Source organism: Eleutherodactylus coqui, chromosome 7 (genome assembly GCF_035609145.1).
Source record: "Eleutherodactylus coqui strain aEleCoq1 chromosome 7, aEleCoq1.hap1, whole genome shotgun sequence".
Lineage (NCBI taxonomy): Eukaryota > Metazoa > Chordata > Amphibia > Anura > Eleutherodactylidae > Eleutherodactylus > Eleutherodactylus coqui.
Genome location: NC_089843.1, coordinates 170,147,633 through 170,165,368, shown reverse-complemented (window position 1 = coordinate 170,165,368; position 17,736 = coordinate 170,147,633). Strand labels below are relative to the sequence as shown.

The window sequence follows — 17,736 nt, the reverse complement described above, 5'->3', positions numbered from 1 at the left end:
GTTTTTACTGTACCTTGCATGCCAGCTGTGTTGACAGGAAAATAACAGTTATGGGTCTTAAAACAAAAGGCAGGGATTAACAAAACAAACACAAGAAACCAAACATTCTTGGCACTGCCAACACCAATATAAAAATACAAATTTCTTGCTGCGCCACTATGTCAAGGAATCGAAAACTGCCTGGTCCAGAGAAGGCCTACTGAAACAACATTGGGAAGAGTTGAACGCCCGACTTGGAACAAGCTCAAGTCAGTTGGAGTGGAGATTCCTGTACAACGAAACTTTAAGTAAGGACAGCCTCCAACCTGACAACTGGTGTGCATACCATTAGGGACACAGACAGTTAAAAGGGTTCTCCAGTTATAAACAATCAATGGCCTATCCTCAGTATATATAATCAGTAGTAGATTGTCAGGGGTCCACCGTTTTCATTGCAGTGGTCAGGGCATTCAAATAAATGAGAACTGTCTGAAAAGCCAAGCCTGGCCACTGCAAGGAGAACAGAGCTGTCTGTTTCCTGCAAAAATCAGCTCAGTGCATGTACGCATTGACCCAAAGAACAGCTTAATAGCTGGGGTCTTTGGCATTGAACCCTTCACTGATTTACTTTTGATGACCTATCCTGAGGATAGGCCATTGACAGCTTACAACTGGACAACCCCTTTAACCTACAGGCCTGTTGCATAGGATTTGAACTGTTCTAGTACTCGCAATTACGAACTGAGATATATTCCCAGGGATGTGATCCTGTGCAATAGAGATACATTGGCTGTGGTTTGAAGTCCGTGTTTCAAGTGGACTGCGTTTTGAGTAGTTGAGCTTTACCCCTTAAAGAATGGACTGTGTGATTTGTATTTCTGTTAACACGACTGATTTTCTTATAGCATTATTGAAACTGTTTCACGTCTTACTGTTATGTCATATTGTGCATCAAGTACTGCTAAGCCTAGGATCTAGTTAGTAATTACTAGCGTTAGGCAGATCAACACTTAAAATTGAATTACTAGTTTTGCATTATTCATTCACAGTATTTTGTTCTTAAAAATCCATTGCATATTTCTATAACTCCTTCTGCTGCATTGTATCCTGAATCTGTGTTGCAATACTATAACATGCAACAAACACATGCGCCTATTGAAGTGTGGCACCATTGACACTGTCATGTCCGTGCAGGCCGTAGGAACAACGACCTACATGGACACAACCCAAATAAGGGTTGGAGGGAAACTGGAAGGGGTATGCACATGAACAGACACCAAAACATCCATAAACCAGAACATGCATACATGCTAAACACCATAACAAACTAAACAGTAAGCGGGACTTGCAAGCAGACATATAACAACTGGCCAATGCCAAAACACTTATCCATAATACCCACAAGCATAAGCAGAGGGAGTAGCTAATAAATACAAGGTATTAGTTAGTGCTTTGGCCAAAGCATGAAAGCTCACAAGCCCACGACAAGGGTCCTCATTGTCTCAGGAATCCCTACTCTAACAAGACAACTTAAACCCTAGGAGTCTGTTCTACGAGTGGGGTGATCGTCCCAATAGGGGCGCCCCACGCTCCATCCTACAGCCTGTCAGGAACAGAGCAGAATACAAACAAGACAGCAAACCAACAAGCAGGAACTAGTTTAGACAAGGCGCCTGCACACCTACAGATTGACAGACAGACAAAACAAGGCCCTAGCGTCAGACACTAACAGATGAAGGGGACAGGACAAGGCTCGGGCGTCCACCCACCAAGTTTATTATGGCACAGTACAGTGGAGGACTCAGAGTGGTCTAAGCCCTTGGACATCAGACACCCGCCGATTCGCTATTGAAGACCTTTTCTGTTAGGTCATCAATAGTTTAAACCTGGAAAACCCCTTTTATTGAACTGAAACATTTTATAAGATATTAACAGGGACTCCCCATCTTGGAATGTTAGTGCATATCGTTAGGATATGCCATTACATTCAGACTTGTGGGAGTCCAACCTCCGGATCCCTGCCAATCCAGAGATTAACAGGTTGACATGGGGCAAGATGGATGCCAAAATGACTCCAGGACCAGAATACACTCGTTTTTTGTAGTCTGCAGGCTTGGAAAGCAAAATTGTTTTTCAATAGTAGACTTACCTTTAAACCATCTAATAGGTCTTTGCTGTTATCTTCCCATTACCTTTATACTCTATGTAGTCTTAGGTATTTCACATTTTTCCAGAAGAGCAGAAAGGACTTAGCAGAGATTTGCAGAAATTAAAAAGTACAAATATATGTTTATTTCTCATTGTACAGTTTTTGGCTTTTGTGTAATTGTAAACAATGCATTTAATATAACAAGATTCCATTCCACACTATAGATATTTAATTACCCGTTTTTAGGCTTACTGAAGTATCACATTGTAGAATAATTCAACAAACTTGTAACAGTTAAGGATCATTGAGAAGTCCAACAATGATACATCTTCTTTGTTTGACCATGATAGATGTAGCTGAACAACAACGGTCACCATACATTGGAGATAAGTGTCAGCTGAACCCACAGAGTTCAGTTTATTCCCCCCTCCATTGGAAAGAGCATGACATGCTCAACTGAAGAAGGAGGAAAGTTACCGAGTGTGTATTAAAGTGACCCCCTGGTCCCGGACAAACCATGATAGCTCACCAACATAGCCCACCACACTTCTCTGACTACCTGGTACATTCTGAGCACTGGCGGTACATTGGTAGTCTAAGGGCGGCTTTACACGGGTGTATTTGTGCCACAATATGTAGAGAAAAGAACCCACTGATTTCAATGGGTTCGTTCTCATTTCTTTTATTTGCATGTGCATTTCTTGCGCTCACAAAAAAATAGGATCTACTCTATTTTTTTGTACATTTGCTCACCAAGGGTCCCCATAAAAGTCTATTGGAGGTGCGCAAATGTGCAATACACTGCACAATTTTGTGAAAAAAAACACATCTGGACCTCATTAGGCTACATAGCCTTTTAAATCAGGACACGCAAATGAACCTCTTGGCACAAATACGTTGCACTAAAGCATGCGCATATGTTCGTGTGAGGCTGCTCTAAAGCACTACATGCTGCTTTATTGACCAGTGCTGTGTGCAGTGTTTTGCACACTGTTTTTGGTAATGCATTAGCAGTCAATCAGGTAGATATGGAAGCAGTGTTTGCCATCTTTGTCTGTCTGGGACTGGGGGGTTATTCTGAGGCTTATGCCACATGAACGTTTTTGCCCAGCGTTTTGCGTGCGCAATACGCAATAAATAGAACTCATTGATTTCAATGGGTTTATTCACATGCATGTATTTTGCACGTCCATGTCGTTCATGCAATAAAATACTCGGCATGCTCTATTTTCCTGAGCATTTGCGCAGTGAAGCACATTGAACTAATTAACTTAATTGGCCATTTCACTGATTAGGATCATGCTTGCGTGTTTTTCTGCATGCGCAAATGTGTACGATTTTCGCAAGCAAAACATAGTAAAACATACACTTGTATGCGCCAATACACAACGCCCAATGCCCAAATACGTGGTGAAAATGTGTGCGTAAAAGTGCTTACGCCCGTGTGACACCGGCCTAAAAAGGAAGTTAAGTGTATGGCCACATATATCACATGTCAATGTTGTAGATGGAAGCAAGAATCTGAAGGTCACTGTCTAGAACGTGGGCCAAGCTATAAGGCTATGAAAGTTGGAAGGATGCTACAGCAAATTTGTCAGTTAATAATACTATTACTAACAACACTCAGAATAACATTATATTTCTCTTTGTACAAGACAGTTAACAGACATATGTATAATGTAAATGCCCTGATGGCTCGGGTCCTAGCAATGAGATCTTCAGTGCAGATAATCTGGAACTACCTTCATCTTCTAGTTGTTTGTCTTCTTATTTGAGACTAGAACAAAGAAACAGGATACACTGTAACCCAACGATATATGTAGCTATGGCTACTCAACAAAATGAAGGGGTTTCCAAAATGAACATGAGAACTCATACTGACTACTGCAAGAAGTGTTGGGAATGCCCTTAGTAGGCTGCTGATAAGGTGCAGGAACTGAGGCCTACAGGACACCAGTACCTCGTGAAGGACATCAGCGTACCAGGCTGCTAACTGTGCAGGGAACTGTACCGATAGGATGGTGGAGTTGGAAGGGACCTCCAGTGTCATCGGGTCCAACCCCCGCTCAATGCAGGATTCACTAAATGATCCCAGACAGATGTCTGTCTAGGAAAGTGTACTGCCCCTTCTATTTCCATGAGGAATCAATCACGGGGATTGCGTATCTGCACATGCTACAGATATGGCTTCTGCCGCAGCTGGAACAGGAAATCCCAGATTTCATTTTCCAACAGAATGGGGCACCCGCCTCCCCATAATTTTCACAATGAAGTCAGAAGTGAGTTCAGTAGCGACTACCATACAGATGGATTGGCCACGCAGCCTATGATGACAATGAACTTCTTCCTTTGCCTCCACGTTCCCCAGACCTTATGCCTTGTGATTTTTTTCCTCTGGGGGAGTGTTAGAGTCTAAATGTCCCCCTTACCACTCACCATGTATGATTGGCCAGTACACATCCCAGAAGCCATTGCATCAGTCAGTTGTGATATGCTACAAAGTGTATGTCAGGAATTTACCTACAGGCTCAATGTATGTCAAGTGACAAAGGGGGCTCATGATGAATGCCTTCAATGTGGAAAACATTTTGAGGTTGTACAACAAAACTTTTTGAGTATCTGTTTACATTTATATCAAATTTATGTATCGAAGTGTCATTAAAACAAGAATTATGAGGGTTTCAAATCGGGAAGATCATTTGTAATAACCCTGTATACGGAGCGGGGCAGGGACATTCTTTAAACGGGGGCCTCTGGACTCAGTGTCCGCCGCTCCGTAGGCAATAAGTATACGTTTCACATTTTCTTACCATCTTCCACCTTATAATCCTTATCCATTCATCGGCTTCTGCTCCAGTCTTTGCACAGAGGTAGTAGGTCCTCAGAGGGAACACTAAACTGTAAAGAAACAGTCTATAGTCAGAACTGGATACATTATTTAACATATAAACTATCTACTTTTCTTGTCTCAATGTATGTGTGCGGGGTCAATGCTATAAGGGCTGCTGAGGTAGTAGTTGCACTAAATGTATATCAGCCACATAAGAAGACACCAATACTATGGATGGCAGATAGTAGGTGGGGTGCCTGCTACAGTATTTATTGATTGGAGCCCCAAAGCTTCAAGTTACACTCCAGTCTGCAAGTAGGAACTATATGAAGGAAAATACTTGAAACCAGCTTCATTGGCCTATATAGCAGAGCCATGTAAAGTTTAATTGTCACGGCATGCCGCTGTTCCCCCAGCTCACCTGTCACTGGACACCATTATCCTCCACGTGGTGCTCACCATACTATGTCCACTGCTACCTCTCTGCCTATAGGGCTCACACGTGCTTCCACCCCTCTTAAAAGGCCAGTGAGTGCTCCCAATACCAGTCCTGACACCTTCTGTATTAGGCAAGTGTTTCCCATTGCTTTCAATGGGAAGCCTCACATCGCACTCATGTGCACATTGCACGCCATGCAATGTGTTTTCCTGTCCCATTGAAAACAATGGGCGATGCATTCTGAGGGAACGCCCAAAGATAGGTCATGCTGCGATTTCTTTTCCTGCATAGCCATGTGATGCTGGAAAAAAATAATTCATGTTTATGACTTTTCAAAAGAATGGTGTTCATATTCATGCGAAACTTGTATATCTCACAACGCACAAATATCACGCAATTTTCACAGCTGTGTGAAAGCAGCCTTAGGCCTCGGTCACACGACCGTTTTTTGGTCCGATCTGCAGACGTGCTTGAGATCTGCAGATCTATAGACCAAATGCATCCCAATGGGATCGGTCACATGTCCGCTTTTTATGCGGATGTGCGATCAATTATAGGACACAATGATTCGCAGAATCAGCGCCTATCTGCATTCTGCGCATCGCTGTGTTCTATATATGCGCTCAATGGGGCCGGCGGCAGCAGCGCCGACCCCGTTGAGGACATATACTAAAGATCGTTCTCCTCTGCCATAGCTGTAACAGCTGTGGCAGAGAAGAACGATGTTCGCCCATTGAATTCAATGGAGCCGGTAATACAGCCGGCTCCATTGAAAGCAATGGGCTGGCGGCAAGCGCGGGATGAATTTTCGAGAGGGGCTTAAAAATATAAGCCCTTCCCTGAAAAAGTCATCCTAAAATGTGTTAAAAAAAAAGTATACTCACCTTTTCCCTTTTGTTTTCAATGGAGCCGGCTGTATTGCCGGCTCCATTGAATTCAATGAGTGAACATCGTTCTCCTCTGTGGCAGAGGATAGCGGGCAGTGTGGGTCGGTTTCACTGAAAACGCTGCTAGATGCAGCTTTTTCGGTGAATCGTCGGCCCCGGTCACGCGATTTGCGGATGCGCTTCCGTTATGCGATCCGCAAATCGCGGGGAAAAAATCGCCCGTGTGACCGAGGCCTTAGTTATGTTTTCTGATTCCTGCTTGACTTCTGACAATTCTGACTACCGTGTTCCCTGACCTCGGCTCTGCTTACTAGACTTTGCCATGGCCTGCCCTAACCTTCTGCCTGGACCTTGTTTCTGCGCCTCTCCTGCCAGTACTGACCAAAGCTAATCTTTTGGATACAGATATGCACCTGTTCACACCATCAGGTACTGCACCTCGGCCAATGCAGCATCAGCAGCCACATTACTGGAACTATCTGGATGAGTAATGGCTTGGGGACCCAGTAGCAAACACTGTATCTCATTTGGAGGGGTCAAGGGTAAAACCGGGGTTCCCCAGGGGCTGCCTCCCCAGATGGCCTAAACCAGTGTGTGGCAAGATGGATCCGAATCTGCCTGTCTGACTGTTATGTTTACAAAATAAGGAAGAGTAGCAATTTACAAAATACGTACCAGAAACAGTTGACTTTCTCCTGTGAGTAGTCAAACTGTACTGCGCTGCACTCATTGAGGTCGAGGGTCCTTATTGGCTCCTGGGACTGCAGAAAGTCAAAAGAAATGTTATATTTACTACTATTATTATTCTCAGTGCAGTAGTAGTAATAGCCACTTTCAATTAGATAAGCCCTACTCTTCTCAATCAGAGAGAACTGTGTGGCTCTTCAGTCACGGCTGTACAAGTCCTCTGTATCCTTGCCCAGCAGTGTCTAAACTCCCTTTTAGACAACGATTATCGCTCAAAAGCCATCTTTAGAGCATTAATCGTTGCATGTAAATGCGCCCATCTTTCACTTTCTGCCAAACGATGGATTTCAGTTCGGCATGGAATCCATCGTTCAGCATAACAGCTGATAAGAAGGACTGCACGCTGTGTTCTACCCGGGGAGTGCCGATTACAGCTGATTACATTGTCTCAGCTGTAATCAGCGCCGCAGAACAAAGGGAATGTATTCAGAGAACAGGTCTGTTCTCTGAACACAGCTTCCGGCAGCTCACACACTATTAATTGATACTAATAGGCATTAGTACCAAGTAGTTTATGCAAAAATGATTGATCAAAAGCCATCTTTTGAGCGATCATCTTTGTGTCTAAATATAAAAGTCACGGAGAGCGCCAAACACTTTGTGTGTAGACCACAATCTAATCGTGTGATCACTCACCTGGTGCCAGGCATATCACCCTAAGGTGATTATGCCTGCACCCCACATCCTGGTGTGCTCGTAGCAATTACTTTGTCCAAGATATCCCACAAACGAATAAAATAGTATAGTAAAATCCAACTTGCTGGAGAGCTGCAGGTCACAGCAAACCTCCGTTCCTCAAAAGGATCGGATAAAATCAAAAGAAAGCTTCAAGAAAAAAGACTGCAGACCTGCGCTACTTTGTGTAAAAGATCAATAATGCATGTCTCAGTAGCCAATATAGGTAGAGACAAATAAGGCTTTTTATTCATACAAATAGAAGGAAAGAGGTCTCAGCCTCAGAGCATCAGAGCTTGAGAAAGGCGTGTATCTCGCCGAAACGCGTTGCATAGATTCCGCAAGTATTGTTTTATTATTATATGAGGCTGAGACCTCTTTCCTTCTTTTATTTGTATGAATAAAAAGCCTTATTTGTCTCTACCTATATTGGCTACTGAGACATGCATTATTGATCTTTTACACAAAGTAGCGCAGGTCTGCAGTCTTTTTTCTTGAAGCTTTCTTTGTGTCTAAATGCAACTTTAGCAATCGGTGCTAGGCAAGGCAGTTGAGTGCAAAGCACATCACGTACTGCTTCCTATCGAACAGATAGGACACTGCTGATACCTGGGAAGTATTAAGAAAACGTCCTGCAGAACACCATGTATTATGTCTCCACTATACAGCAAAACCAGGGTAGCACACTTCAACCCCTGCACTACCCTAGACCACCATGGAAGCATACAGTAACCTCTTTACTACCATCAACCTCTAAGGATATCTGAAAGGAGTCCAAAATCTTTTTTTTTCATTATTTGGTATTTTTTACATTTGGATATGCCTTAAATTAAGGTTTCCTGGTGTCCAAAAATAGAAGAAAATATTTTTCTTTTGTGGTTTAAAAAATACAAATTTAACGTAGTTTACTAAAGGTGAACCTGAACCAATGCTTTTATATTAGAGCACTGCCTATACAAGAATGTAACACACTTCTATTAGGTCAGTCTAAAAACATGTCCCTAATACCAATCCGTATCACAGACATGTTTCAGAAGACATTCCATCCGTGTGCCATCGATTTTCATGCATATTTGCCTCTGTATTTGTATTATTTTCTATTGGGCAAATACTGATACAGCGATGAATGGATTGTATACAGGAAGTGTACAAGGCGTACGTTTGTTTTTAGGGTGGATTCAGACAAACGTGGTTTTCTCCCGTTATGTAGCCGAGATAATCAAAAAGACAACGTTCGTCTGAAACCGCTCTTAACTAAACTTGACCTGTTTTAGGGCTCCTTTAGGGTGCCTTCACACTTGCGATATCGCTGTGGTTTTTTTTTTACGTAAATGTCAATCGGACTTTCTAATGTTAAAAACGTATCGCAAAAAATTCACAAGAGTGTGCTTTGTGATTTTTGTGCGATGCGTTATTAACATAAGAAAGTCCAATTGACATCCACGTAAAAAAAAACAAAACGCAGCGATATCGCGATCGCAAGTGTGAAGGCACCCTTAGACAAATGTATTTGCATGAGTAATTGCGCACGCAAAAATTGTGTGTGCAATATGCAGAGAATAGAACCTGTTGATTTCAATGGGTTCATTCTCAATTCTATTTTTTTGCGTGTACATTTCTCTGGCGAGCAAAAAATAGGATCTGCTCTATTTTGTGCGCATTTGTGCACCATAGGTCCCCACAGAAGACACTGGGAGGAGTGCAAATGAGGGCGCAATGCAAACAAACAAATACGCTACAAAATTCTGTGAATAAAAATAACACATCTGGACCTCATTAGGCTAAATAGCCTTTTAATCCACAGAAAAGGGTGCGATGCGGCCGCACGTGTGAATTGGCTCTGCATGCGCAAAAAGAACAGTACTATGTGTTTATACACTTACAAACCTTGCTCACTGCGCTGAGGTGAGCGCATTTGCGCAGTCGCTTGTGTGATACCCCCTGTCCACGGGGGATGCTGTAGCCGGCACCCGGGAACAGGAGCCGCAGACGAATCTCCGCCGGTTAGCCTAATCTAATAGATAGGCTGACCACGGAGAATCGGGGCAATTCTCCGCTCGTGGACAGGGGGCCGGTGCTTTCCATAGCAATGCTATGGAAAGTTTCAGAAGGCGTGATTCGCCGGCAGTTTACAGCTGGCGAAATCACGCCCTTGGACAGGCACCCTAAAGGCCCATTTAGACTTAATGATTCTCGCTCAAAAGCCATCTTTTGAGCGAGAATCGTTGTGTCTGCATACCGCGCTCGGCGCTCCGAAAAGACAACATCTGTATGCAAAAGACAACCGTCCCCGCTTGTTTTCTGTAAACCCCGCTTAGAGTGCTCAGCTGTGTATAACAGCTGAGCGCTCCAAGAGGACAGCTGTATACAGAAGATTGCGGCCCGCTTGTCTTCTGTATACAATGGGAGTCTTCATTTACACACTAATAAGCTGTTAAGTAGCTAATTAGCTACTTAACAGCTTATGCAAACTGAACGCTCAAAACTCTCACTCAAACTGCCGTTTGAGTGAATTTTGAGCGATCATCTTGCTCTGTAAAGGCACACAATGCTTATTGCTCAAAATCCGTCTTTTGTGGGAGAATCGTTGTGTCTAAATGGGCCTTAGGCATATTACTTTGCCTGCAGCGCAGAGCTCTTCTTAGATCCCGACCACAGATATGTGCACAAATCCTCCACCGTTCCTGCTACTGAAACCAATCCTAGACTGGTGAGTATGTGGTCTGCACTATTTAAAACAGCTTACCAACTGGTCCTTATAATATTTCAGCTCGTTCCGTGTCAGTATAAACCATCTGGTTTTCCAGCTCTATCAGACACAAGGAGGAGAATTGTCACATTGTTGCAATTAATAGACCCAAGTGATCCTCGAGCTCTAGAGGTATCTCTGAGAAAGGAGCAGCAGAAGCAATACAACACTCACATGGAAGGATGGCCGGGGCAAAAATATCACAGTGTGAAAGATTACATTTCAGCCTGTTCTAATGATGATGGCCAGCAGCTCTTACTCTCTCATCACCACTATTATACCGCCACATGTTTAAAGAGAAACACGTCCTATATGAAGATTTAATGGGTAGTAAGTACCAAATCCTCAAATATAAAATTGCTGTAAAAGTGGTATTGAGTAGAAGAACTGACCCAACTACAGTACATAGCATGCATACAAATGCATCTTCATATGCAAAGTCATTGCAAGCAGACAAAATCAATATTTTAAAGGGATTGTATGAGATTAGTAAAATATGGCTGCCGTTTTCCATCGACTATTGCACTACTTCTGGGAAAACGTGGCCATGCATTTCTTCAGGGCTTCTTCACACAGGCGTGTTTCTGTCTCATTATGTGGCTGTGATAATCAATGTCGCATAACAGGACAAAACGAAACCATTGATTTAAGTGATTTCATTTTCACTAGCGGGATTCTTGCCATTAATAGTACGTGTGAGAAAAGATAGGGCTTGCCCCATTTTTGCCGCACGTAATTAATACCTATCTTCCCACAGATTTTTTAAACTCCTGCGCTATGGTGTGGATATTGAGCAACTGTAGAAAAAAAAAAACTTGTTCCGCAGCGTAGTTGCGCATACAGCCGTGTAAAAAAAAAACAAAAAAACCCCCCACCCTGCACATGAGCTCTATTGCGTACATTTTTTCACGCAGGAAATAGGCCACAGGAAACCCAACTATTAAAACCCAGAACTTTCAATGGGTGCACACACCTTGAGCGATTTTCTGCACACATTTTTTCCCTTATCTAAAATATACGACATTCGCTATTTATGGCACCCAAAGCACCATAGGAGTCTATGGGGTGCGCAAATAGCGTCCTTGTCCCGAACAAAATTGCGTTATTCACAGCGCAATTTTGCGGTGTTAATCGATAACACCCAGGACGAATTATGCTGGCCCGTATCATCATTAGAATGCCCCGCCTTTTCATATATGACACTGTGAACAGGGATGGCAGCAGGGCAAAGAACAGTAAGGAGTGTGGATCCGTGGATTATGCCCATGCTCATGTGAAGACGGCCTTAATCTCCTTAATCCCTTCAAGGGTACGTCCATATAGGTAGTTTTGGCTTGAGTCTGTGTCAGAATCCGTTCTACATACGGATTTTAAAGTGGAATCTGGTATGAATTCAGCACAAATTTCACCCCAACCCCCTCGGCTAACTACACACCGGCGAGTGTGATATCGGACTGAAAAACATCGCTCGTCTATTTCGCGCTCGCCAACATGTGATTTCGCCGCAGATGCAAGGCGTTTTTGTTTCAGATGCATCGGCACTGAGCTCATTACCTTCACACGTCCTCCTTGTTTTATAAGATAACCTTCTTTTGTGCCCAACTGTGAACAAAAACATAAAATGGCTTTATTGATGTAAATGGTTCTTTCATTTCCTCACGTACACTTTTTTGCTGGTGTTTCTTGTTACACCTATAGACAATTTTTAAAAATGCCAGTGAGTTTTGACCTGGTAATTGTTAGGCTGGGTCACATGACCGTGTTGGTATAGCGTATTCCACATGTGGGGTTTGGCGTGGAATACGCTGCACCAATCTCCCATAGGCGGCTGTGTTGCTGCTCACTAGAACTGCGCAAAATCCAGGTGCAAGGAACATCCCAGCATCTTTTATTTTGCCCTATATTACATACGCAAGCAAGCCAAGATAGTAAATGACGATGGGCAGCACACAGCAATTACACAGTGTCAGTGCGTACTTGCTGCATGCCGCAAATTATGGCCGTCTGAGCCCAGCCTTATATGTTTCTGGGTGGCCTTTTTTCTCGACATTTTTAAATTTTTTTCTGGTGCAAAAACTAGAGACAAATCCTAAACCTATAGCATTCTACTATTGCAAACAAAAACATAAACCTATGACAAAAGTCAGAAAACATCATAAAAGTGCGCTGTTTGTAATGTGTTTCATATTTCCCTGTTGATATAATAATATCTGGCTGCAGCATTTTTTGTATGATACCACCATAAGGGCTTAAACAGACGAACGTGTTTGCGCACATTTTCGCACATGGGAAATGCATGTCTGCAAAACACAGTGAAGCGAACCTATAGAGGATTTGCGCACAAAAAGATAGAGCCTGCCCCATCTTTTTGTGGGTTACACAGAAAGCTGCCATAGAAGTCTATGACAGGTCAGAAAAATCAAGGGGGAGGGTGTGACCCTGCGGACAACCCTTGTTCATGCGCAAATGTGCTCTGCTGTTCATCTCTTGAAGCTCTTAATATGGGATGTTTCACAGCCAGTTGAAGAGAAAAGTTGAGTAATTGCCTATAGCAACCCAATTTCAACTCTCATTTTCAGACGGCTTGTACAAAATCTAAAGTGCGATGTGCCTGGATGCCAAGGGCTGCTGCGTCACTGAGGTCTTGCAATGCACAAAACTTTGTGTCGCATAACCAACTCAGCTCTGCTAAGTCTGTACAACAGCTCTCAATAGACCTTTAAATGAAGTTCTAAAAGCAATAGTCTTCAAGCAACCAATGGAAATGCAGCAATAAAATACTACCTGGGCGGTGATGTGGCTTAAAACCTAAGCCGGAATAAGTTGTGGAGTGATGGCATGTACTTACTGAGGGGGCGACTGGCACCAGGTCATTTTCAGAGCGTCCAGTTTGCATGGCAGTATGAACTCTGACAGATTCATATATTGATGGCTCTTCCACAGTTCTAGGGTAGGGGTGCTTCAATAGGATTAAAGTGCCTGCAGAAGAGAAGCAAATGTCATTCTTCTTGACCATCACAATTACATGATCTGTATTTGCCTTCGTATTTACTGTCATTGGTTTTATTTTCTACTGGGTAAATAGTGATTCGTGTTTGCACAATAACAAAATAATACCAATAAGGAGGCAAAAGCAAACAAAAAATCCATGCTGTGTTTTTGAACCACACACACATGAAAAATATGGCCTTTCTGAATAGATATACAGATTTACTTTACAGTATTTCCATATTACGGTCCGCAAAACATTGACTAAATACCTTAAAATACGCTTGTTTGACAGCGGCCTTATAGAGAATGCAGAATGTTGTGTTCTGTATACCATAGTCCAGTAAAATATAACTGGTGCTGTGTGATAAAGCTGTTTAAATGCTACCAGGACTCATATAGAAAGTTTCTCAGAACTAACTCCCTGTTCTCACAGTGATTGAAAACTTTTTTCTCTATGAGTTTTATACTATATTATTATGGTCCTGTCGGACATCACCCATAGACGTACTACATTACAAAGTGAAAAATAGCCGACACTGACTGTGTCTACCCATTGGTAACCTAAATAGCACAATAGTGGTGAGCAAAGTTTTAAAAAGTTCGGTTCACTGAATTTGGGCAACCAAACTTTCACCAGTACTCCTATAAATGGTATATAATACTAACCAAGGAAAGGAAGAGAAAACAGAGAAAGTAAGAAACAAACAGAGGGAGAGAAAGAAAGAAAAATGTGCACCAGATGTATCACAGTGGCTCAGTTGAATGGTAAATCTGTTGAATTTGAAGCCTGTCTTGTCCAGCGTTATAGTACTTATTAGTTGGTGTAATTTATGCCAAAAATTGTGCCACAATTTTGGCAAAATTCTTGTCACAAGTTGGCACATTTAGGCCACCCCTTCCCCATGAAGCCATATCCCTTTTTGTAGATGTACTAAACTAAAAAAAGTTTCTAAAAAGTCATCATAGATGTGGTGCAAAGCATGCTATACAGTTTTTTGGTGCTATTTTCCCAACAAAACGGTCAAAATCTAAACCTGCCCCATAGTCTTTTTGCAGTTCAGTCCTGTTCAAGTGAATGGACTGACCTGAAATACCAGGCACTAACCTGAAATACCAGGCACTGCCACTATACAATATGTTTTCCTATCTGTCCATGTCTGATTGACAGCTGCAGCATCCAACCAATTTACCACTGCTCCTGCCATTCAGAGTAGTGCAGATACTAAGCGCCTTCACAAAGTATGTCGAAATAATGATCCTTTGTCACTATACAGTAATGTCAGTAGTTTTGCATTGGCCAAACTGCTGACAGAATCCCTTTAAAGGGTTTTAATGTGTTTTCTTTTTAAATTAGCTGCAATCATAAATGTCTCCAGCAGATGGCAACCAAGTACTGACACCCACAGTGGAGATATAAATATAACCCGTATTTTACCTATGCCAATATTTACATACTACCACACATACAACCCATCCTGGTGTCATCTTGCAAACACATTTTAACTAGAGATCAACATCCTTGGCATTATTCAGGCAGGTATATATAGTTATTTTATTAGGATGTGTAGGAAACATGTTGCCACACTACAAATTGCATGCACATATCACTTCCATATTACATGTCCGTGCATGCACTCAAGGCTCTCCCGTGGCCTGCAAATGCACAGATGTGGAAACCGAGCCTGAGGCCATGAAGAATGTCATCGCATAAGGAAATAAAATTTGTGAAGTATTCAACTGCTACTGAATTAATTTGCCATTATGTGTCTTTTTTACTCTCTGGCACTGTTGTATCTAGATGAGATTAGACTGGATCTCCTCGCCCTTGTAAAGAGTTAACAAGAGTTTGAGAAACCAGCTTTCACCTCTAGGAACCAACTTCACATTTGAGTCTCCTGAAGTACAGCACAAAATTAGCAGCGGCTGACAGCTGTTTTGTGACCTGCGGGCAATGAGTTTGTGGTGGCAGTCCAGTCCCCATCCAACAGGTGCGTACAGCTCACAAAAACACTATCTCTGCTGGCAGCTTCTAAGCCACATCCATTCAATGGGGCTTGTAAGTTAAACCACTCACTCATTGCCGGTGTTGATCCTCTTTAAAGCAGAGAAGCACGGTGTACTGAGGCCGATAGCAGGCAAGTGTATTCTCAGGGTGAAATGGAATACTTTACGGACCACATACTGAACCCAAAAGCAAAATCCTCAGATAACCTGGGCTATTAACAACTTGCCTCAGAGCAATTTTGCCTATTATAAAGCATCATACAGGTAATTCACTAGGCAACGCGATTCTTGTGTTTAAGAAAATGTTATTTGTTCCTGTTAGCTTTTTGTAAAATATAATGGAAAATTGCTTTCATTTTGAAGAAAGTTTGCTTTTATGGTTAGGACATTGATAATTAAAAATATAGGATTCTGAATTTCGAATGTTTCAAGGACATACACAGTGAAAAAAGAAATTACTTACAATCATGAGCCAAAGTCCTTATACAATGCAGAGTATGTCCATACAGGTCAAAATTAATGAAAATGTCTGGTTCTTTTCAATTGTGTACTTGGTCACTTTCACGGACCGTCCCCCAGATGTAGTCGCCCATCATGTTCTTGTTGCATTGTCCTTGATAGCGATGCTCAAACTGCTGCATATCTTGGTGGAACCTTTGTCTTTGTTCCTCGCAGTATGTTCCCATGTTGTGCTTGAATTTATGTAAATGAGATTCCAGGATATGAACCTTGAGCCACATCCTGCAGACCGTAGCGCGGTGTTTCTTCACCATCATTTCCACCAACTACACATAGTTGTCTGCTTTGTGATTTTCCAAGAACCTCAGAACCGTGGCAACACAACTGTTCCAAGCTGCTTCTGTACTTCTGTGAACATGTCAGGAAATGTTCGGACATTCTATGATCCTCCTGATTTGTGGTCCCACAAAGATGCCAGCTTTTACCTTGGCCTCAGTCAGCTTCGGGAAGAAGTTTATTAGATGTTTCATCGCTGTAGATTCTTTATCTAGAGCTGTGACACATTGTTTCATAAGCCCGAGTTTTATGTGAAGAGGGGGCATCACAATCATCTTAGGATCTACTAGGGGTTCCCACTTGACGTTGCTTCGTCAGACAGTGAAGTCAATACGTTCAGGACAATCTCGTCTATGGTAGTGTTCAGTTTAGGCTCTGCTATCCCAAAAACAAAAATAGCAAGGAAACGTTGTGAAACCACCTTAAAGACCCATTAGGAAACCAACCATCTTGAAGTCTCCAATTACCTCCCAACCATACTGATCGTACTTCATAACTTGCAACAGGAATTTGACACTTCTGTTCTCCTCCTTAAGATGTGCAGGGTGAGCCACTGGAAGGGACTAATGAAAAGAACCAGACATTTTCATTAATTTTGACCTGTATGGACATACCCTGCATTGCATAAGGACTTTGGCTCATGATTGTAAGTAATTTCTTTTCTCACTGTGTATGTCCTTGAAACATTCTAAATTCAAAATCATATTTTTAATTATCGATGTCCTGACCACAAAAGCAAACTTTTTTCAAAACGAAAGTTATTTTCCATTATATTTTACAATAAGCTAACAGGAACAAATAACCTTTTCTCAGATACAAAAAATGCATTTTTTTTTGTTGCCTAGTATAATCAGTTCAAAATGCTATTTTTTTTATCATCCTTTATTTAAATAGTAAGAAGACATCTAGTGAGATGTCAAATGGTTCAGTGCACATTGCGTGTGAGCCTTGTTTTTTGCCTGTAGACTGGTAAAAGCTCCTGGTGTATAGGTCCAATGTGTCCATAGAGCTTATTTTACCTAAGGGAGGCGAAAATAGTGTTCCTTTGACTTCTCTTGGGGTGGTATCTGAGACCATAACTTTTATCATAGAATGGTACAGTTGGAAGGGACCTCCAGGGTCATCTGGTCCAACCCCCTGCCCAGTGCAGGATCACTAAATCATCCCAGACAGATGTCTGTCTAGCCTGGGTTTGAAGACCTCCATTGAAAGAAAACTCACTACCTCCTGTGGCAAACTGTTTCACACATTGATCACACTTACTGTCAGAAAGTTTATCAACAGTATAGGAAAGATTAGCACACTATGCTTTCCTGGAGGGGGGCACTGCCGAAAAAAAGGATATTATGTAGTATATGTTATTTTTCTACAATTGGAGCCCATTAGTGATGGATGCCTATTAGAGATGAGCGAGCATACTCGCTAAGGCAAACTATTTGAGAGAGTAGTGTCTTATTCGAGTACCTGCCCGCTCGTCTCTAAAGATTCGGC

General features: G+C 42.2%; 1 protein-coding gene across 1 annotated transcript in view; it reads right to left on the bottom strand.

Annotated features, from left to right (window-relative positions):
* Window positions 1-2,244: 2,244 nt before the first annotated feature.
* Window positions 2,245-17,736, bottom strand: part of DAPP1 (dual adaptor of phosphotyrosine and 3-phosphoinositides 1) — a 99,494-nt gene continuing 84,002 nt past the window's right edge. Inside the window, exons 5-10 of the mRNA XM_066574010.1 lie at window positions 13,304-13,434; window positions 12,010-12,057; window positions 10,453-10,515; window positions 6,960-7,045; window positions 4,939-5,026; window positions 2,245-3,905 (exon numbers count right to left, since the gene is read on the bottom strand). Coding sequence (XP_066430107.1) covers window positions 3,873-3,905; window positions 4,939-5,026; window positions 6,960-7,045; window positions 10,453-10,515; window positions 12,010-12,057; window positions 13,304-13,434 — 449 coding nt within the window. The 3' untranslated portion in view covers window positions 2,245-3,872. The remainder of the gene's footprint in view (window positions 3,906-4,938; window positions 5,027-6,959; window positions 7,046-10,452; window positions 10,516-12,009; window positions 12,058-13,303; window positions 13,435-17,736) is intronic.